Source organism: Trichechus manatus, unplaced genomic scaffold, assembly GCF_000243295.1.
Source record: "Trichechus manatus latirostris isolate Lorelei unplaced genomic scaffold, TriManLat1.0 scaffold00174, whole genome shotgun sequence".
In the NCBI taxonomy this organism is placed as follows: Eukaryota; Metazoa; Chordata; class Mammalia; order Sirenia; family Trichechidae; genus Trichechus; species Trichechus manatus.
In genome coordinates, this window is record NW_004444110.1 from 937997 (window position 1) to 961949 (window position 23953).

A 23953-nucleotide genomic window follows, 5' to 3' on the forward strand; every position below is an offset into this window, starting at 1 on the left:
CTGTAGGGCTTCTCGAGTGTCTTCACAAGGAAGCTAGCTTCCCTTGGAGCAGTGGATCCACGAGAGAGAGGAGAGCAAGCTGCAATGCTGTTTTTGATCTAGTCATACATCTTCACTTCTGCTGTACTCATTAACACTGAATCACAAAGTGCAGCCCACACTCAGAAGGGGAATTAATTAAACTACCTCTTGAATGGAGGAGTATAAAGAATTTTAAAACTACCATGCACTTTCTGTCAGTTGTCAGTTTCTCTGGTCACAGATAAATTCTCAAAAAATATGCCGATAGCCTTCATGAATAGGAAGTGAAAGAGAGATGCAGAATCTGTGAGGAGGTGGTTCAGTCATGCTTGACACTCTGATCTCTGTTGCTCTTGATCTTGCTCCATAACTTGATGTATTACCCATTGTGGTAATTCAAAAAAGAGGGATTGCTGATCTTTTATTTAATGGAGGATCCCTTTAGGAGGAAAAAAAATGCCATATTGGGAAAAATATGAATTTTTTATACCAAAATATGAATTTTGATAACATGCTATTGTTAAGTGCTGTTGAGTTGGTTCCGACTCATTGTGACCCTGTGTACGACAGAACGAAACACTGCCTAGTCCTGTGCCATCCTCACAGTCGTTGCTATGTTTGAGCCCATTGTTGCAGCCACCGTGTCAGTCAGTCCATCTTATTGAGGGTCTTCCTCTTTTTCGCTGACTCTCTCTTTTACCAAGCATGATGTCCTTCTTGGGGGATTGGTCCTTCCTGATAACATGTCCAAAGTATGTGAGATGAAGTCTCGCCATCCTCACTTCTAAGGAGCATTCTGGCTGTACTTCTTCCAAGACAGATTTGTTTGTTCTTCTGGCAGTCCATGGTATATTCAATATTCTTCGCCAACACTGTAATTCAAATGCATCAGTTCTTCTTCAGACTTCCTTATTCATTGTCTGGCTTTCATACGCCTATGAGGTGATTGAAAATACAATGGCTTGGGTCAGGCTCACCTTAGTCCTCAAAGTGACCTCTTTGCTTTGATAACATATTAACTCCCCAGACCAGAATTTTAGAGCTGTGAGGAAGGAGCTTGGTTTTCATAGAAAATACAATGAGGATTGTAAGAGATAATTACTGACTAGTTCTGTCAACATAAATGATGTGAGAGGCAATTTAACATAGACTCTGGAGCCAAAATCTCGGTTGAAATCCCAGATCTGCCATGTCTTTGCTGTTTGTGCTTAACTTCTCACGGTCATTGTTTTCTTATCTGTAAGATGGGGATTTGTTAGTGGGGAGTTATTGGTGACAATAAGATGAGCAAAAACGTGAAGTGTTGAGAACAGTGCTGGCACATAGTTAGCAGTGAATAAATGTTAGCCACTTTTATGGTAGCTACTGTATTTTATATTTTATCATTTAATGGTGATTTAATACTGTGGAAGGAAATTTTCAGAGTCTGATAGCATTGACCAAAATGTTTAGAGTCTAAACTGTAGATTACTGACTTTGTTATACTTTGTCACTTTTTATGTATGTATAAAGTATCCATTTAAAACACTGTATCAAATATCACCAGTAGTATTAGATAGGTTATATTCCCATTACAATCTCTGAAATAGCCTTTTTCTTTGTACTCATGTAAAAGTTCAATTTCAATTGTAGCAATATTCTCAGCTCATAGGTATTGGCTATTAAATGGATCTCTTGGGCTTTCTGCATAACAACATACTAATAAAAAATTATTTTCTCTGAAATTGATATGATGAGGGTGTTGATAAACACACATGGCTAATTTCCTCCTCCTCCTTTACCGAGTCCCCAAACTATTTTGTTGGGTAGGTAGTTTGAATATTTACTCGGTGGGGTTTTTGGACTGGAATGGCTTGAGGTGGGAACATATGAAAGAAGCTTGAGAGCTAGATAGGAAAATAGAAATAGTTTTATTACAAGAAACCTTTATAAGTTTACTTTGCTGCTGCTAGTTTTTTAGTGTTACGCCTTCTAGAGTATTTTTAAGTAAAATGGAAGTGATATATTGCGTTCTTGACTAAAAGAAACTCAGAGTGTTCACTGACCAGTATAAAAGTGAAAAGAAAATTCTACAACAGATCAGCTTATGGGGACTAGAAGTGGGAAGACTACCTTTCACTTATGGTAATTTCTGTTGATTTCTTTATATTGCTGATAATATTAAGGGATATGCTGAAGGTAGTAATTATTTCTTGTGGACATTGTTGTTGTTATGTGCCATTGAATTGATTCTGATTCATAGAGACTCTATCTGACACAGCAGAACTGCCCCATAGTGTTTCCTAGGCTGTAATCTTTACAAAAGGAGCCCTGGTGGTGCAGTGGTTAAAGTGCTCGTCTGCTACCTCAAACCCACCAGCCACTCCACAGAAGAAGGATGTGGCAGTCTGCTTCTGTAAAGATTTATAGCCTTGGGAACCCCATAGGGCAGTTCTACCCTGCTCTATAGGGTTGCTGTGAGTTGGAATTGAGTTTGGTTTTTGAACTCTTGATGGGAGCAGATTGCCAGGTCTTTTCTCCTGTGGAGCTGCTGGTGGGTTCAAACCACTGATATTTTGGTTAGCAGCCAAGTACTTAACCATTGCACCACCAGGGCCCCTTTAGTGGAAATTCCAAAACCCAAAAAACGAAACCCGTCACCATCTACTTGATTCCGACTCATAGTGACCCTATAGGACTGAGTAGAACTGCCCCATAGGGTTTCCAAGGAGTGGCTGGTGGATTTTCACTGCCAGCCTTTTGGTTAGCAGCCAAGCTCTTAACCACTGTGCCACCAGGGCTCCTTGGTGGACATTAGAGGTGGATAATGTGAGTTTGAATTGAGTCTACGGCATAAACAACGTTTAAAAAGAAGCCTCAGTGGCTCAATGATTAAGCACTCAGCTACTAACCAAAAGGTTGGTGGTTCGAACCCACCTAGGGGTTTTGTGGAAAAAGACATGGCAATCTGTTCTCATACAGATTACAGCCTAGAAAACCCTATGGGTACTTCTACTCTGTCACATGGGATCGCTATGAGTCAGAATTGACACAATGGCACCTAACAACAATGTTAACAACAGTCTTTAAAAATCATGGTTTCTTCTAGATTTGAAGAGATTAAATTTAGCTCTCTTTACTGTTTTAAGGGAGCCTTGGTGGCACAGTGGTTAAGACCTCAGGCTGCTAACCAAAAGGCCGGCGGTTCGAATCCACCAGCTGTTCCTTGGAAACCCTGTGGGGCAGTTCTACTTTGTCCTATACGGTCACTATGAGTCAGAATTGACTTAGTGGCAGTGGGTTTGGTTTTTCACCCTTTTAGGAGCCCTGCTGGCTTAGTGGTTAAAGTGCTCAGCTACTAACTAAGGGGTCAGCAGTTTGAACCCACCAGCCGCTCTGTAGCAGAAAGATGTGGCAGTCTGCTTCCATAAAGATTTACAGCCTTGGAAACCCTGTGGGGGTCTTCATGAGTCGGAGTTGACTTGATGGCAGTGGTTTGGGTTTACCCTTTTAGTAGATACGTTTTCTACAGATTTTTAAGGGATTTCTTTTTTTCAGTAGGTATTTAGGTGAGCCAGTACACATTTCTGGCTATATAAGTGAGGTTTGCTAAAGTGCAGCATTTTTGATGAATGACATGACTTATTAGATGTTTAAAAATTCTTCTGTATCTAATATGAACTATTTTTTGTAGCATGGATAATGATATTAAAAAGTACTTTACATTGTTTAGTTTCCTGATTTATAGTGCTTGAATCATCAGTTGCCATATCTGAATATTCTTCCTGCAATAGTTGCCTGGTGACTAGTGTACTTTGGTATTTGATTTGCTTCTAAGAATCATGTTTACTGGTTGTTTGTAGAACTGTGTTGTTCATATTAGCTTAATACTTTCTTGATTGCTGTTTACATCAACTAATTTCTTCATGTTATTAATCCTGATATATACGTATGTGTGTGTATGTATATCTGTGTATACACACACACACACACACACACACACACATTTTCTTATGTATTGTATAAGGAGGAGCCCTGCTGGCCCAGTGGTTAAGCGTTCGCCTGCTAATCAAAAGGTCGGCCGTTCAAATCCACCAGCCACTCCTTGGAAACTCTATGGGGCAGTTCTACACTGTCCTGTAGGGTCACTATGAGTTGGAATTGACTAGATGGCAATGGGTTTTTATTATATAAGTTGTAAGACACATTTTAATCATTGTTTAGTGCCCATTTTAATTTGCTTTTTAGCTTTCACCTTTTTTAGTGAACTGATTTTTTTAAAACAATAATAGTGGCTTAGCTACCACTGCTGTAATGTGCTTCTTGTCAAACACTATTCTAAGAGTTTTGTGTTTGTTCTGTGTTTTTTTAATGCTCTCAGCATTTCATCAAGGAAGGTATGACCATTTTACAACTAGGTAACTGAGGCTCAAAGAGATTCAATAACTTGCTCTAGCTATCTCATAGCTAAGGAAAGAATAGAATGAGCTTTCCATTTCTGATCTGTCTGTAAAGACTTTCTGTATCCAGGATACTAGACTATTTCTGATTGTTATTCTACAACTTAATTCTATTGGACTTTAGAGTTAATTAACAGGTACAATTGTGTTTGTTGCATGTAGAATCCTGGGACCTAATCTGTTTGACCTAAAAAGATAATTGCCTGTTTTGTTTGCTTAAATGAACAGAATAGGAAATTATATAATTTTGCTTTATGTACACAAAGCTGATCCTGGCCAAAACTATAAAGGAAACTTTGTTGCCTACCATCTCCTTTTTAAGGTTTTTTCCATCTTCGGGAATCTCAGACCTTTTGTGGTATTCTTAGGTCCCTCTGGTTAATGAGAAAAGTAATCTGATGAATTAATTCACACTAATAACCTGTAAAGAAGCCCAGGTGGCACACTAGCTAAGCACTTGGCTGCTAACCAAAAGGTTGGTGGTTTGAACCTACCAGTGGCTCCGTGGGAGAAAAGACTTGGGAACCTATTCCCATAAAGCGTATAGCCTAGGAAACGCCATAACCAAAAAACCAAACCCATTGCCATCCAGTCAATTCCAACTCATAGTCCCCGTAGAACAGAGTACAACGGCCCAATAGGGTTTCCAGGGAGCAGCTGGTGGATTTGAACTGCTGACCTTTTGATTAGTGACCAAGATCTTAACCACTATACCACCAGAGCTCCAGGAAACCCTATGGAGGAGCTTTATTCTGTCCTGTAGGGTCTCTGTGAGTCAGAATCAACTCAGTGGCACACAACAACAACAATCCAAAAAACCCACTGCCGTTGAGGCAATTCCAACTGAGCAACACTGTGAGAGTAGATCCGCTCCATAGGGTTCCCAAGGCTGTAAATCTTTATGGAAGCCGACTGCCATATCTTTCTCCTGCGGAGTGGCTGGTGGGTTTGAACCACCAACGTTTTGGTTAGCTGCCAAGTGCTTTAACCACTGTGCCACCAGTGCTTCTTCACAACAACAATAAAAAACCAAAAACCAAACCCGTTGCCTTCGAGTTGATTCCGACTCATAGCGACCCTGAGTAGAACTGCTCCATAGGGTTTCCAAGGCTGTAATCATTATGGAAGCAGACTGCCACATCTTTCTCCTGCAGAGTGGCTGGTGGGTTTGAACTGCCGACCTTTCAGTTAGTAGCTAAATGCTTTAACCACCGTGCCACGAGGGCTCCTTCTCAACAGCAGTATCATGTAATAATTGATGGTAGCTATTACTGAAATTGGCTCATAGCAACCCTGGGTCACTAAGTGTCGGAATCGACTCAATGGCAACGGGTTTGTTTGTTTTTTTTTGATTATTGAAATGGAGTCCTGGTGGCGCAGTAGTTAAGAGCTTGGCTGCTAACCAAAAGGTTGACAGTTCAAATCTACTAGCCACTCCTTGGAAACCCTATGGGGCAGTTCTGCTTTGTCCTATAGGTTGCTATGAGTCGGAATCGACTCGACGGCAATGGGTTATTATTGAAATACCCTACCAATATCTTTGCATTTTAAAAGAGAATACTTGAAGATCAGCTATATATACAGAGACCAGTGTTCATCTGTGGGTACCGGGGTGGGCAGGGGAAGGAAGATTCATTCTATAGGCATTAGTCACTTTTTACTTACGATGATGGAAAAAGTAGCACTGAACCCGGGAGAAGGGTACATAGCTTAACCAAGATAACTGATGCCATTAAGTTGTACACACACACACATACACACAAAGGTGTTCAGGTAGATGCTATGGTATATATAATTTTGCAGCAATAACAACCCAAATACATATGCATGTGTTTATATGTGTGTATAAATAAATATATATGTATGTGTGTGTGTGTACATGCATATATACATGTAGTAAAACGGGTTACAGAAACTAACATTTCTTAGACGATAACCAGCCACCTCATGGGATCAGTTTTTTGACTTGAGGACTTAAACGGTCATATTCTCACGGGACAACCTGGTCAGTTGGCACAACACAGTTCATAAAGTTTATGTTCTGTATCCTAGTCTGATGAGTAGCATCTGGGGTGTTAAAAGCTTGTGAGAGGCCATCTAAGATACAACTGTTGGTCTCTACTCTTCTGGAGTAAAAGAGAAAGAAGGAAACCCAAGACTCAGAGAAGGAACCAGTCTACAGGACTAATTGTCTGTATGAACCATGGCCTCCTCTACCATGAGACCAGAAGAACTAGCTGATGCCTTGCTGCCATTACTGAATATTCTGATCAGGATCGCAATAGATGGACCCTGATAGAAAGGGAGAAAAAGGTGGAACAGAGCTTCAGATTTTCAAAAAAATCCAGACTTAATAGATCCACTGAGCTAGGAAGAACCTTTGATACTATTACCCTGAGATACTCTTTAAGACTTGAACCAAAACTATCTCCTCAAATCACCTTTTAGCTAAATAGCAGGTTAGCCCATAAAGTAATATCACCTTTGAGTCCTGCATTCCTTTAAAAAACCATCTGTATGAGACCAAATGGTCAACAAATACTCTAAAGCATAGGTGAGAAGACTGGAGGACTCTGAGACTACGCTAATGGTTCTGAAACAACTAGAACAGAGGTAATGAGAGTGTTGATACAATGTGAAGAATGCAAACAATATCACTGAATAATATGTGTAGAAATTGTTGAATAGGAACAAAAAATATAATAAAATATTTAAAGAAAAAAGAGAATATTAGTTGATTTCTGTCTTTCACTAAAGGAATGAATGGTGGAATTTTAGACCTTGTGGTTTCCTGATGGAGTAAGATTTTTTACGTAGAGAAATTAAAAAAATTAAACCCGTTGCCGTTGAGTTGATTCTGACTCATAGCAGCCCTATAGGACAGGATAGAACTGCCCCATAGGGTTTCCAAGGAGCGGCTGGTGGATTTGAACTGCCGACCTTTTGCCAAGCTTTTAACCACTGCACCAGCAGGGCTCCTGTAGGTAGAGAGGGTCCTTCAGATCACTATATGATCAATAAATAACGCCAACCTTTTTATACATTTCAGTATTATCTCAAATGTGCAAAGTTTACATATTTCTTTCATGTGAAATGTTTAATTGTAGTAGACATTTTTGTATTTTGTATCCTTTATTTGTGTAGCATTATAGAGTTGGAAGGAGTCAGAAAATTAACTTGTTTTAGGCCACGTAGTTTTAGATTTGGGTGAGTTCTTAGGCTACCTCTGTCATCTTAGAAACGGTTCAAAGGAATTAAATACTTAAAACTTAATTTTGGATAAAAATGTTATTATCTGATCTGTGTTGTATCCTGTGGTATATACCCCTATGGGATGTCATTATGCCATAGGAAAGAAACAATCTCTCTAGGCAGATCCTTTGTACAGTGAAACCTGTGAGAGCCAGAACTCAGCAGGACTGCCTTCTTTATTCAGGATCTCGCAAGTTTTATACCTTTGACATGGTGCAGTCTAACCACTTTTCTGTTGCTCGTTTTAGTGGAAAATATTTGAGTTTTCCTTCTCTTGACAGGATTCTGCCCTACACAGATTCCAGCTTTCACAGGTTGTACTGTATTTACTTGAGATCTTTGAGTCATTTACTTGGTTTATTAAGGAAGAGGTAAGTGACTTTGAAATTTGAAACTCTACAAAGGTGGCTCATGATAATTTGTTATAGATACGCTGAAACCCACACAGTAGCTGAAGTTTTTAAGGAATTATATATTTTGTAGCAATTAATGTACATCAGTAAAGTTTGGCCAGTGGGTAAGCAGTGCAGAAATACGATTGTGTAAAGTGCATAATTCACAGAATTTCTAGTATACAGTAATGCCGCTGTGTGCTAATAGGTTCTTTATCTTACTTGGTGATGAAGAGTCTGTGAATGCTGATGGAGTTTGAAGGAGAGCTATAAAGCTGATTTATTTTCCAACCCTTAAAACCCGTGGACTTCCTTTTATGGAAAAGGAACTGTGATTAAATCCAGAGAACTTTAATATAATGGTCTGAAGATATGTGAATAGCTTTTATACAAAGAATTGTGACTTCATTGTTGTATGAGGGATTTGAGTATGATTAAAAAAATTTTTTTTTCTATCAGTTTTGTTATATTTGGAATTGGGTTATTAAAAGGCTGTTGAATAGCCTCTTCTTAAACTCAAGCAAATGAAAACCACATTTTCTTGAGGGTGAAGAGGATCATTTAAAAGTCATTTTGGCCCTAAATACATTGAAAATATTTGCTCATCTTTGGCAGTAACTCCTAACTATAGAGTTTTTGTAATGATGTATTTATTTCATTCATTTATGAAACAAATACTTATTGAGCAACTACTGTATACCAGGAACTTTGTTGGGTACTGCACACACAAATGAATCGGGCAAGCCCATCTTTAGGGAACAGCTTTCTAGTGGGGGAGACAGAGTTCTAAACTGGTCACTACAGAAAGGGTGACAAGTGCTAAGATGCAGGTAGTCATTCAGACAGCATTGATTTAGCGTTTTCTATACTGTTGGACATTCTACTAATGATTTTCTAAATCTTACAGTTAATACTCAGAATTCTTCAGCCATATGGTAGAATTTTTTAAGCTCAGTATATATTTATTGAATGAAAAAGCAAAAAAATAACCCCACCTTATCATGGTTCCTTTGTTGCTGCAAATAATCAAAATCAGAGAGAGATTTCCAGCTTATCAGGGTGAGCTGTGGCTCTTCATGGCTAGGTTTTCTCAAGTCATAAGTAATGTTACATAGACATATTCCAGTTTAAGCCTGATTTAGAAAAACCTTATTTCCAAAATCCCTTGTCAGATATGGGGTGCGCATAGAAGACCATTTGTAATCTAGTCACAGCCCATGTTTCGACACTCATTTTTGCCAAATTACGTCACCCGCCCTGTTCCATATAAAGTTGCCCTAGTGCTTCCCAAACTTTTTCATGTCAAGGCATGATATTTGAGTGTGTGGTTGTTGTTGCTAGTTGCTGTCGAGTTGGCTCCAGCTCATGGTGACCTTATGTATAACGGTGGAGCGTGGTCCAGCCCCGCGTCATCTCCAGTCATTGGTATGTTAAGTCCCTTGTAGTGCCTGTTGTGTCAGTCCATCTCGTCGAGGGTTTCCCTAGTTTTTGTTGGCCTTCTACTTTGCTAAACGTGATGTCCTTGTCTAGCAATTGGTCTTTCCTGATGACGTGTCTGTATCAGATGGAATTCTGTTGTGATATATAGGTTTCGTTGGCCAATTTTCAGAAGTAGATTGCCAGACCTTTCTTCCTAGTCTGTCCTAGTCTTCAAGCTCCTCTGAAACCTCTCTACCATGGGTGACCTTGCTGGTATTTGAAATACTGGTGTCATAGCTTCCAGCATCATAGCAACACACAAGCCATCACAGTACAACAAAATGACAGATGGGTGGTGGTATTTGAAGGTACACTGACAAAGCTGTACCTGAAAAAAAAGAAAAAGAAAAAAAATTATGGAGTGATATTTGTTTTAGAAGGAGCCCTGGTGGCAGGATAGTTAAATGCTAACTGAGAGGTCAGTGGTTTGAACCCGCAAGCTGCTCCACAGAGAAAAGACCTGGCTATCTGCTCCCATAAAGATTACAGCCTAGGCAACCCCAGTTCTACTCTGTCATATAGGGTTGCTATGAATCAGAACCGACTCGAAAGCCCACAGCAGCAACAGCAACATTTGTTTTAGAGGTGCAATGTAAACTTGGGAGAGGATTAATCAGTGCAGTGAAGTTTTCTTGAGAGTGTGGGCAGGCACACATGTGGGTGTTGGAGGAATCCATATCACTCAGTTCCTTCCACTTCCCTCTCTAGAGGTAATCAAATAATTTCTCGCTGAGGTAAGATGGGGAGCTGTGTGGTTTGGAGTAAGTTGTGGTGATAGAGACCCTCTGGCCCTCTCATCCATATTTCTTTTCAGCTACCACCTTAAGGCCATCCTTCTGCTTGCTGTTATAAACACTAAATAAAAGTTAAGAAACATAGAAGAAGAAACAGAAAGTTATGGAATTAGAACCAAAAAAATTAGGAGTAAGATAATAAGAAGGAAGAAATAAAAGAGGGTTAAATAAATAGGACCTTGCTTCAAACTTCAAAACTATACACATGGGGTCATCATGAGTGGAAGTCAACTCAACAGTACAAGACAGCTCAACAGCTTGGCTAGGCTATGATGCCCAGTTGTTTAATAAAACATTAGTCTAGTTGCTGTTACAAATTATGTTAAATCAGTTGGCCTCAAGTAAAGCAGAGTACCTTCGAAAATGTAGGTGGGCCTCAACCAATCAGTTGAAGGCCTTAAGAGCAAAAAGGGAATTTCCCTAGGATGTGTCTGCCTCCAGACTACAAATAGACATTTTTCCAGAACATTTTTACTCTTCACTCTTCACCTCACTTGACCTAGGGATCTTGGGACTCAAGCCTGCAGGAGTGTCCAGCCTGTTCCCTGACTTATGAATTTCAGACTTGCCAGCCCCCCAGCAACTGCATAAGCCAATTCTTTTAAGTAATTATCTCTGTCTGTCTGTGTATTATGGGTTCTGTTTCTCTGGAGAACCCTGACTAAGACAGTTCCATATTAGTTGTTTCCAATTAATTCTATAATTGTTCCATATTATTGGTAATGATGATAATATAGTAACAATAATAACAAAAAAATACATAGAAGCCATCAGACTCCCTTATTTTTCTGTCAGTAAATCCCTGTGCATCTGAAACCATCCTTTCCGCTGTTCTTCCTGTTCAGATAAAGGAAGTATCCCTTTTTATATCAAATGCCAGTTCTTCCACTATATATGCTCAGGATTGAAGTGAAATTAAAAGTCTTAAATATTTTATTAAATGCTGCATGCTTTAAATGGTATGGTTTCACAGTCTCTCTAAAGCACAGGGTCATTTGTCTTGTAAGAGAAACCTATCCTCATATTTGATAGAATTAGTAACCAATAATAAATAATAGTGTCTTTGTTTGAGTTTCCCTAGAAGCAAACCCTAGATACAGATTAATTGCAGGTAGTTTATCTGGGAAGTGATCATAGGAAACACTGGCAGGGGAGTGGGGAAGCAAGACTGGAAAGGGACAATGCCAGTAAAGGGTATTTATCCTGGAGGTTACTACTGTGAACATCTGAGCACAATCCCATTGAGGAACCCTGGGAGACCAAATAAAATTTGCCTCAGATTATTCTAACCAAACAGCAAGGAAGCTGTTTTTTTATTCCCCCACCAACTTCCCAGCTATCATTGTCATTAACTCTATGGCACTCTGGCTTGCCCTGAGTGCAAGCTGAGTATGTTCCTACGGCCAGAAAGCAGCCGCTAGTCGAGTGTTACAGGTGCTCAGAATAAGCAGTCATCCTACATAGAGGTGAATGCCCACAGAACATGTGCAAGGCACCAATAGCAAACATTTATACAGTGTACCTACTATGTGCCAGACGTTTATCTAAGTGTTTTACATATCTGAACTCATCAATTCTCACAGTACAACTCTATGAAGTAGGTACTTGTTATGGATTGAATTGCGTCCCCCAAAAATATGTGTCAACCTGGCTAGGCCATGATTCCCAGTATTGTGTGGTTGTCCTCCATTTTGTGATCTGATGTAATTATCCTCTGTGTTGTAAATCCTAACGTCTATGATAATGAGGGAGGATTAGGGACAGTTATGTTAAAGAGGCAGGACAGAATCCACAGGATTAGGTTGTATCTGGAGTCAGTCTCTTTTGAGATATAAAAGAGAGAAGTGAGTGGAGAGTAGAGGGACCTCATACCACCAAGAAAGAAGAGCCAGGAGCAGAGTGCGTCCTTTGGACTCAACGTCCCTGCGCTGAGAAGCTCCTACACCAGGGGAAGATTGCTGACAAGGACCTTCCCCTAGAGCCAACAGAGAGAGAATGCCTTCCCCTGGAGCTGGTGCCCTGAATTTGTGTATAAATTTTTGAATGAGAAATGAATTTACACTGTAAACTTTCACTTAAAACACAATAAAGAAATTAAAAAAAAAGTAAACACCCACTTAGCAGTACCAAAATCAGAAGCCTTCATCACATAGCATGAGAAAGATAAGTTAACACCTTAATAAGAATTCATTGATTTGATACCTTGAGTGTAAGAATGGAAGGAGGAAGAGCTATACTATTCTGGAATGAGGGTAAGGGCAGCTACAAAGAAGGAAGGAGGCAAAGAGCACTAAGGAAAAAGATTGGGGGAAGGGAGAGAGAAGAGGCAGCTATCAAGGAAAAGGTCCTGTTTTAGACTGTATTGTTCCAGAGGCAGTCCCTGCAGTGTGTCAGCACTCTCTCCCCTTTTCCCTTTACACCTCGGGTTCCCCGTGTCCATTCATCTAGGTTTCCTGTCCCTTCCTGCCTTCTTGTCTTTGCTTTTGGGCAGATGTTTCCCATATGATCTTGTATACTTGATTGAACTAAGAAGCACGTTCTTCACGAGTGTTATTGTTTGTTTTATAGGCCTGTCTAATCTTTGGTTGAAAGGTGGACTTTGGGAATGGTTTCAGTTCTGAGTGAGCAGGGTGTCTGGGGGCCATAATGTCCCTCCAGTCTCTATCAGACCAGTAAGCCTGGACTTTTTTTGTGAATTTGAATTTTGTTCTACGTTTTTCTCCCACTCTGCCTGGAATCCTCTGTTGTGATCCCTGTCAGAGTGGTTGTTGGTGGTAGCTGGACACCATCTAGTTCTTCTGGGCTCAGGCTGGGGGTGTTTACATTTTACTTTTTTTTTTTTTTAAAGTTAAGTATTTAAGACCCTAGAAAGACATACATGATGATAGAATTATAGGTGGCCATGTTGGTATTTTTGCATTGTGACACCTAATCCTTGGCCATGAGTATAAGGAGAGGCCAAGAGATGTACACTGGGGCAAGAAAAGCCACTTTCCCACCTGTTATGTCATAGCCTCCAGCCCCACTCTCTTTCTTTTTTGTAAATTATGTAATTATTACATGCCAATCTTGTATCATGGGTAAATGTGAAAGTCCTGCTTCACTGCTTCTTCCCCTTCCCCCGTTGCTCACCCAAGAGATAATCACTCCAATGACTTGGTTGACTTTTTTACAGATTTAACAAATTTATTTACATATATGATATTCATACATATATCATATATATGTAATATATAATGTACAGTTTGTTTTTTTACACGCAAGTGGAATACCATGCATGTTGTTTCACAGTTACTTTTTCCTGCTAGCATTACAGCCTGCACATTTCTCTTCATCAGCTTATATAGAGCCATCTCATTCTTTTAAAAAGGCTACGTAGTATTTCATAGTAAAAGTGTTCCATAATTTTACGTTTAAATTTAAATTGACATTTTTTCTAGCTTTTCAATATACTGTAGAATGCTGCAGTGAATGTCCTTGGAAAAACATCTTTGTGCCTGAGAAAGTTTTTCTGAGGAATATGTTCCTAGAATTGAAATGTTCATGTCAAAGCATATATGCAATTATAGTATTTGATAAATTGTTCTTTCAAAGATTACTAGTTTATTCCCATCAACTGTGAATGAGTTCCCATTTTTCCATACCTTTGCCAACATGATGTTTGCAATCTTTTTAATTTTCAGTTATGCAATGGGTGACAAGTGGTGATTGTCCCTAATTGCTGGTGCCATTATCTTTCTCTGTGAATTGCTTGTTTATATATTTTACTCATTTTTCTATTATTTGTATTTTTCACATTGATTTGTAGGATGACGTCTATTTTTGAAGGCCCAAATAAAGATTTGGAATTCTATCTTTAAAAGTTTGTTGTTGCAGAAACTAGATGCTGAAAAATATTTTTATCGTGACAGTGGGAGAGAAATAAAATAGCTTGAATGTAGTGTTTTAAAAGATTTTACAGATAATTTTTTTGCAAAGATATTTCTTAAAACGGTGATAGTGGTGGTGGTAAATTAGGGACTTTGATAAATCTCTGGTTTATGCTATGATTTTGATTAAACTCTTTCACATTTTCGTGCTTTTCTTTGTGCATCACTAGAATAATAATTGCTGTGATTTCTTTTCTAATGCTGACAGTATCATGGATTTAAGGAAGAATGAATAGAATAAAGGTTAATCTTTTGAAAATAATGAGAAAGCATGCCTTGTAACATGTAGAACAGTATTATTTTCTTATATAATAGATAAAATACCATTTAAAATGATATATAGTACTTGAACACAGTGGCTGTGTTCAGGGCACTGTCATTGGAATTGTGGATACAAAGATGAATAATCCCTATTGATGAGCTCATAATCTATCAAGAGAGAAAGGCAAGATAACAAGTACCTATGATATGTATTGTAGGATATATCAAGTAGATTATATTATATATGTTATAAATTATAATACATAAATTATAAATATATAACATTGTTGTTGTCTGCCATTGAGTTGATTCTGACTCAAATCAACCCTATAGTACAGACTAGAACTGTCCCATAGGGTTTCCTAGCCTGCAGTCTTTACGAGAGCATATTGCAAGATCTTTTCTCCCTTGGAGCCACTGGTAGGTTCAAGCCACTGACCTTTTTGTTAGCAGCCGAGTGCTTAACCATTGCACCACCAGGGCTCCTTAAATACATAATACATTACATAATTTTATATTATATTAGAATAATAATAATATAACAAGTGCTGTAATAGATATTTATGAAATGCTGTGGAGACTGCTGAAGAAAGAATAACATGCAGGATTAAAACAAAACAAAACAAAACAGTTCCTGCCGAGTCAGTTCCAACTCATAGCGGGATAGAGACTTCTAAAGAGAGGGGACACTTGAGCTGACCTTAGTTATCAAATTCCTTCAAGGTCAGTTCAGAAAATTAACATTAGTACATCACTGCCATCTAATCCTCAGATCCATTTAAGTTTAGCCAATCATGTCTCAATAACGTCCTTTATAACAAAATGATTTGGTCCAGAATTGTGTGTTATATTTGGTTGTCATTTCTCTTTAGGCTCCTTCAGTTTGTGACCTGACAGTTTTGAAGATTCAAAGCCAGTTACTTTGGAGAATTTTCTTCAATTTAAATTTGTCTTATGTTTCCTCATGATTAGATTCAACGTTTTGTTGTTGTTGTTAGGTGCCGTCGAGTCGGTTCTGACTCATAGTGACCCTCTGCGTAACAGAATGAAACACTGCCTGGTCCTGCACCATCCTCACAATCGTTGTTATGCTTGAGCCCATTGTAGTAGCCACTGTGTCATTGCCTCTTGTTGAGGGTCTTCCTCTTTTTTGCCGGCCCTCCATCTTACCAAGCATGATGTCCCTATCCAAGGACTGATGCCTCCTGATCACATGTCCAAAGTATGTGAGAGGTAGTCTCACCATCCTTGCTTCCAGGGAGCATCTGGTTGTACTTCTTCCAAGACAGATTTGTTCATTCTTTTGGCAATCCATGGTGTATTCAATATTCTTCACCAACACCACAATTCAAAGGTGTCAGTTTTTCTTCAGTCTTCCTTATTCATCATCTAGCTTTTGCATGCGTGTGAGGCGATTGAAAACAGTGTGGCTTGGGTCAGGCACACCTTAGTCTTCAGGGTGACACCTTTGCTTTTCAACACTTTAAAGAGGTCTTTTGCAGCAGATTTGCCCAGTGCAGTGTGTCTTTTGTGTACAGAGAGAGAGAATTATTTCCAGGAATTGGCTCACCCAGTTGTGGAGGCTGGCAAGTCCCAAATCCATGTGTCCAATGTCAGGCTAGAGGCTTCTCCTGACTCACACGGTTGCAGGGGCTGATGAACCCAAAATCGGCAGGTCAGATGGCAGGCTGCTGGCTCATGGAGCTGACAAATCCCCAAATCTGCGGGTCAGATGGCAGGCTGTTGGCCTGTGTCCCAAGAGGTCAGAGGATGATGAGTCAGATGCAGGAATCAGACAGGGCAAGCTTTGCCAGAACATCTTTATGTATTGGATGCAGGCCAGACCCTCAAGAAGCTCCCCTTTCAACTGATTGGCTGCTCACATCAGATAACAAAATGGTGGATGATTATATAATATCTGCCAAACCACTGAGAATCATGGCCTCGCCAAGTTGAAACATAACCTTAACCGTCACATTCAAGCTATTCGTCTTTGGCAGAAATATCACAGACGTGAGGCTGTGTTCTATCAAGTGGTGTACAATTTCAATTTATCCTATTACTTTGATCACTTAATTAACTACCAACTCTTTCTTCTTAGTCATTTCTCCTTTGTCATTAATAAGTATTTTGTGGAGTTATTTTGAGGTGTTATGACTATCTTGTTGCTCATCAAATTTTCAGTTTATTGTTTATATTAGTGTGGACTCCCTAATTCCTATTTTATTCAATGGGTTGTAATCCATTACTATCATTTATTTTGATGCTTAAATTGTATCAGATTTTGCCAGTGGGAACCTCTTCAAGCTGGCTTCTGTGTCTTTTCCACATGTCCCCATCATTCTTTGAGCCCTTCTTTACTTTTTGGAAAACAAAGTTCACCTTCTCTTTCTCTGCCCTAACCATGGGATGTACCATTTCTTCAAGGAGCCTTGGTTCTTCTTAGTAGAGAATGTTTTTAGAAGCAAAGTTCTAGGTATATACATGCTCATTTGTTTTGGGGTGTTACTGCTCTCAGGACCAATGAGTAAACATATGCATACACATACATATATACATTTATAGGTATATTTATTTCTATATCCATTTATATTGAAAACCATACTTCTGGTTCTTATCCAACACCACAGGGTTCATTCTTACTTTTGTCTACATATATCCTCCCCAACATTGAGAAATTTGGCTTTGATTGTTCTTAATATATTTACTTGCTTGATGAATTCCTGTCCCCCCACATCATGTGTGGGCCACCTTCCATGTGAATGCCCTCCTTATCCCTGCTGTGGCTCCAACACGCTCCATCAGGATGCCCTCCTCTTTTTTGGGTTCTGACATTTTGTATTGGGCAACCTCCCTGTGCAGATGTTCTCTGCTCAGACTCCTCACTCCAATTAGGTTGGACCTGATGTTGAGCTGGACTGCTTCTTCCACTCCACTCCCCACCCCCGTGGATTTCCTTCTCCTTCCATTCAGGCTGTAACACCCTGTGGTTGGCCTTGCCCTCTGCAAGTACACCCTCTTCATCTTACTTTGGCACCTCAGTGCTGCTGTTACCCCACTAGCTCCCCCACCACACATGTGGGTACTTAGCCCTTTGGAGATTCATGGGACATACGGAATCCCAACCACTTTTTATGACTCTGAAGTTCTTTGGGAAGGAGGTAACTGATTTTAACACATAGAACCCCAGTGACACAGTGTTTAAGCGTTCGGCTGCTAACTAAAAGGTCAGCAGTTTGCATCCACCAGCTGCTCCTTGGAAACCCTATGAGGCATTTCTGTTCTACTCTATGGGGTCGCTATGAGTCGAAATCTACTCAACTGCAACGGGTTTGCTTTTTGGTTTTAGCCTCAAGGTGGGAGCCTTTTGAAATGTGTGAAACTAAAAATTCCTGAGTGGGAGCCTCATTTTTGTGTAGATTGAACATTGTGTTAGGTGATGCCTCTGGATGTGTGAATTTTCTAAACTTTTGAAAGATTTACCTTTATTTCTGTGAGATAAGCCTCCTCGTTATGTTTCTCAGTTACTGTGTTCTCATGAGACCATACTTATCGCAAGAATAAGCTACAGCCAGTCTTCATTTAGTCATAGTGACCGTTTTCTCCTTTATGCTGTTCATTGTTTCCAGGTGTTACTGGCTCCCATCTTTTCTAGTTTCTGAACAGTAAGTAATGCCTTCCAATAAGGAATAGGAGCCCTGGTGGAGCAGTAGTTAAGAGCTCGGCTGCTACGAAAAGGTCAGCAGTTTGAATCTACCAGTCGCTCCTTGGAAACTCTATGGGGCAGTTCTGCTCTGTCCTGTAGGATCACTATGAGTTGGAATTGACTTGACGGCAACAGGTTTAGTCTGGAATAAGGAATAAGGCATTCATTGCAGTGGTACTTTTCAACAGACTTGAATTCCTTTAAGTTATTCTTACCACACATTCATTGACTCATATGAGTAGGATTTACTATGTCCTGGCATCCACTGGGGCATATGTGACCCAGACAGTGGGTATCATGGAGTCCACGGGGACTTATGCGATCCCAGATGAAGGGTATCAAAATCCATAACTCAGAATAAAAATTCTCAGTTTGATCCTTTAATCAACATGCCTTTCATTAGTGAAAACACATGGTATCAACAAAAAATTCAAAGGAAAAAATACTTGGGTCATCAGAGGGTTACAGCCCCTTATTAGGATCTGCCATCCCTCTCTAGGCCACTGAGATGCCTGTCCCTCTCTTCCTCACATGCAGATGCCTGCGTTACTGGGCTTCACCTAATAGCTTTTAGACTGAATTGTTCAGGAAGGGAAGAGGACAAGGAAACAACTACTTTGTTTTTGCTTCATTGTTTGTCCGTGAAGATTATACAGTAGATTCTTACATTGTTGTCTAGTTCCGTTCCATTAAGGAAGGAATTGGTGATGGGCCACTTTAACAGTGTGGTTAAGCATATAGCTGCAGTTCAATCTGGATTCTTTGTGTCTAGCGTTACTTTGATTCATTTCGTTTACTCTGGACTGTCTACATTTTACTTACGGCCTTTATTAAGTCTTAGCCTTTACTTCTGTACTTACTCAAACTGTGTTAAGTATTGAGCCTTTATCTGTTGCTTTCTCTTAAAGGCTTTGCATTAATTTAATGTTTGGAAAAGTGTTGGTTAAAATTGTGTAACACTGCAGTTTTTGTCTTTGCAGTCTGAGCCCCTCTTTCTACATTCTCTTTAGCTGTGTGTTGTTACAGTGGTGGGTGGTAATGATTTTGAATGAGGGCTCTAGATTCTTTTGGTGGATAGATCACTTCCCCTTGGATTTCATTTGAAGCATACCCCCTTATTATGTGAAGACCTGAATGATAGGACACATCTCTTGTTGAACATCCCTAGGAATCAATAGGGTGATCTTTTCATCCTCAGTGGTGTGCTGGCTGTGCGTCTGTGAAATGGTGGAAATAAGTATAAAATAGGTACAGATGTTATTTTATAATATGTTAACCATTATATAATTTTTGGCTATTTAGTTTTATAGATGTTTTCAAATTATTTTTTCCCTTATTAAAATTTTATTTTTTAGCTTGAAAAACTGAAAAAGGAAGAAAGGGAAAGCTCATGTTGTAAAATCAGCCACCAGATTTTAAGTAGCTGGAGACAAAGATGTGTAACTCTAAAGGAAAAACTTGAAAAGTATGAGAGCATTTTTTACTCAGTTTTTAAACTACAGGAAAAGGGGGTTGTTGAAAAGTGAAAGCATTTTCTTAATTTTCTGTAGCTGTTTTGCCGTGAAGTTTTCATGTCAATATTAGTAATAAACCTTTTGTGATTGAGCTCTTTATTATTTTTTAAATGATGTTTAATTTGGCTCTATAAATTATACTAAGATTTAAACCATGTGGAGATATGAAACATTGAAATAGACATGTACCCTTTGTAGATGGTGTCTGACAGTGTTGCCTCATCCAATTTTAAACTTGTTTTGTGATCTCTGAAGAGAAGAGGTGTGGTGTATAAACAGAAAACATATTCAGGAAGTTGATATGTCAGCTGTACTGAATTTCAGCTAGAGAGTTGTGCTTACACATTCTTCCTGTTTGAAACTATGCTGTTTTTCTAATTTTCTGTACAAATAATCTATGCTGTTTGGTTTTTGGAGTTACTGGGTGGTGCAAACAGTTAACAGACTTGGCTACTAACTGGAAGGTTAGAGGTTGAAGTCCACCCAGAGGCACCTTGGAAGAAAGCCCTGGCGATCTGCTTTCAAAAAATCAACCGTTGAAAAATCCTATAGAGCACAGTTCTACTCTGATTGCCATGAATTGGAATCGACTCAGCAGCAACTGATTTTTTTATTTGGTCTTAATGCGTTATTAACTGTGTGGCTTTCTTTGTGTTGAAGTCTGTCCTGTTTTTCTTTTTCTGGTTTATAACAAGATAATTTTGTTATAAGTAGGTTGGGTTAGTTATGGTAATACTGTAATACCACAGGGATAATTGTGTTGTTTCTTGGAATAAAATAAGAACTTTCATTCCTCACTTTTTACTCTTTCTGGGTGTATCTAAATAATCATACTCATCCTGCTAGCGTGCATGTATATACATTTTCACGTTTGGTCACATTTGACAGTATATTGTGATTTATCCTGAGAATCTGATAGTAGGAGATCTGTCTGCTGTCCAAACTACACAGGGCGAATCTGAACTAGGAAGATTGTTTTCCCGTGGAATAATGGGGAATACATAGAGCTGATAGAGGTTATAAGGAATTAATCCAATTTAATATATAGATCTAGTATTATTAAATGGCAGCTTTTCGGCAAGTTTAGATGACTTTGTCTAAAAAGATGATTGATACTTGGTGTTAGTTGCCATCCAGTCATCTCTGACTCATGGCAGCCTTGTGTATAACAGAACAAAACACTGCCTGGTCCTGTGCCATCCTCATAAACTTGCTGTGTTGGAGTCCATTGTTGCAGCTACCATGCCAGTTCATCTCACTGAGTGTTTTTCTTGTTTTCACTGACCCTCTGCTTTACCAGATATGATGTCCTTTTCTAGTGATTGATCTTTCCTGAGGACGTGTCCAAAATAAGCAAGATGAAGTGTTGCTATTCTCACTTCTAAGGAGCATTCTGGTTGTACTTCCTCCAAGACAGATTAGTACTTAGTCCCTTCTTATAGCTGAGATAGGTACCTTTGATTAGATTTAAAAATAGTCATGTCCCTCTAATTTTGAGCCAGAATATAGTAACTGAAACTGAGTCTGTACACACATTTAGAATAGTGATACCAAGACATTAAAAACATGACCCATTTTCATATATGTTAGTTAGAAAAGCAGATTTTTCTGCATTCTTACCACTGAAGGACTAGAATGTGATTTAATAAACTTTCATAATAGCTTTTTCCCGTTACAGGATTTCTCTCGCAGTTTAATTAATCTTGGTTTCTAAATTTTAACCTTTGAACTCCGTTAGGCCTTTGGATGTTGCTCTGAAGAAAGTTCAGTAATGGATCAGAGGAAGAATGACAGTATTGTCCCTAGTATCACTCAACTAGAAGATTTTCTTACAGAACACAATTCCAATGTTGTTTGGCTTCTCGTTGGTAAGTAGAATCCATTTTCTTGTACTTTATTGTTTTTTATGTATGGGTTAACAATTGCTAGATTTTAAGCAGTGGTTGAGTGAAGCTAGAATGCTTACTATACTGTTTGGTTACTTATAGGAAAGAAGGCTGTAATCTATGTTTCTGTGAAGATTTGCTCTGGAAGCTGCTCTGGATGCTCTTTACTTTGTCCTGGGCTGCTCCTTGCCTGACTTGGGGGAGGTGGGAGGAGAAGAAAGACATTGCACTTAGCTTTTCTTTCCCATTTCAGGTTTACTGTCTCCCCTCCCCGCCGTGACACATACAACACATACACATAGTAAAATAGAATATATATGCCCAATTAATCTTGTAATCTCTTTGTTCCTTGTTCACTTTGCAGTGGGCTCTGCTATTAATAATTTTTTATAATATTCTAGAAGTTTTCTGGCCATTACAAATTATACAAAGTAGTGTATAATTAAATGGTAGGGAGAAGGAGAGAGAGGAGGAAGGAGGAAGAGATGGAGGGAATATCAGTGAATGAATGAATGAGAGAGAAATACAAAAATAATATCAGAGAATGGAGTGATTATTGTAGGTTGTCATTGCTCTCATGGAAGGACAGTATTTGATTTGAGTTTTGAGATGGGATTTGAAAAGGTAGAGAGGAAAATAGGAAGGGTAAAGTAAGGTAAGAGAGGAAAGGGAGGATAATGTTATTTATTGAACATCTTCTGTGTGCCAAATACCACAGGCATTTTACATATGTTGCCTCCCTTGAGGCTCAGAGCAACCTATGAACCATATGAATGTTGAGGAATTGAGACCCATGGAGATTAAATAACTTGTATGGGTTACATCTGTTCGGCATCACAGCAACACACAAGCCTCCACTGGCAGATGGGTGGAGGATGTGCATAAGGTACATTGGCCAGGAATTGGACCTGGGTCTGCCACATGGAAGGCAAGAATTCTACCACTGAACTAACAAATGCCCCATCTAAGACAGACTAGGAAGAAAAGCCTGGCAATCTACTCCTGAAAATCAGCCAGTGAAAATCTTATGGCTCACAACAGTCCTGTTCACAGCCAAACCTGGGGATGGTGCAGGACTGGACAGCGTTTTGTTCTGTTGTACCTGGAGTTGCTGTGAGTTGGGGGCTGTCTCGACATCAGCTAACAACAGCAATGTGGGTTGCACACCTAGGCTTTCTGAGTTCATGCTTCTGCTTCTTTCGTGAGACCACAGGACGTGGGGTGGGGAGTAGGGACAAGGATAAAGTGTATATAGAAGGAATTATAATGCTTCATGATTATTGGGTAGGATTGGGTTACCATTTTAACTTTGAGTACTGTATTTTCTATTTGACTGAAGTAAACTAGTATAAATTATCATTATTAAAAGCAAAAAATGTGAAATTAGGTGCAAAACATTGGTATAAAATAGCACTTCATAAAAGCATCATTGAGCATTTTTTTTAACTAGGAGTAGGATTCTTCCTTATTTCCCATCTGTCCCCTCTATTATCACCTAGACTTTTCCTGACTTTCTGTTCCACACAACAGTTCCTTTCTTTAGCAACAGCAGCAACAGAAAAACACTGAGTGATTGTTTACTCTGTTTTACTAGTGGCCTCATGATATTGAGAGGGGGGTGGGTGCCTGGTACAGTGAGAAGGCCACAGTTCCTAGGTAGTTAGTCGGAATCAACTTGAGGGCAGGGGGTTTGGTTTTTCTTGGTTTTAAAACTAGAAGCTTACTTTCTTTTTTTTTTTTTTTTTTTTAAATATTTTATTGTACTTCAGGTGAAGGCGTACAGAACAGATAGTTTCTCATGCAACAGCAACACACATGCTGTTTTATGACATTGGTTAACAACCCCACAACACCTCAACCCTCCAAATACCCAACTTCCCCCTTTTTTTTTTTTGGTGAAAATACACACAGCCAAAGACACGCCACTTCAAAAATTTTTTTTACATACACATTTAAGTGACATTGACTACGCTCCTCTAACTATGCCGCCATTCTCACTCAAGACGAAGGCCCACAGGACAAAATAGTCTCCCATCCGACAGCTACCACAAATGCTGCCCCACGACAATGGCCAACAATCTCACAACACATCAACAACATCCCTACTCTATTTTGTGTTCCCTATCATCAGCTTCCCACTCCCCCTCTGCCCTCTGGGCCCTGTCACTGGACTCCTGTACCTCGTTACTCTCATGGTTTTACTGGGCTGTCCACTCACAGGCTGATCAGTGAACCTCGAAGGTAACTTTACCACTGAGCCAAAAGGGTGTCTGGGGGCCA

The 23953-nt window shown here is 39.3% G+C and overlaps 1 protein-coding gene across 9 annotated transcripts in view; it reads left to right on the top strand.

Annotated features, from left to right (window-relative positions):
- BLTP1 (bridge-like lipid transfer protein family member 1) overlaps window positions 1–23953 on the top strand; it is a 249850-nt gene that overhangs the window by 9087 nt on the left and 216810 nt on the right. For 6 of the 9 annotated variants that reach the window (XM_023741142.1, XM_023741141.1, XM_023741149.1 and 3 more), the window contains exons 3-5: window positions 7994–8083; window positions 9446–9529; window positions 21526–21655. In XM_023741142.1, the coding sequence (XP_023596910.1) occupies window positions 9470–9529; window positions 21526–21655 (190 nt within the window). In that variant the 5' untranslated portion in view covers window positions 7994–8083; window positions 9446–9469. The remainder of the gene's footprint in view (window positions 1–7993; window positions 8084–9445; window positions 9530–21525; window positions 21656–23953) is intronic. The other 3 variants (XM_023741148.1, XM_023741146.1, XM_023741147.1) reach the window with 2 other exon arrangements.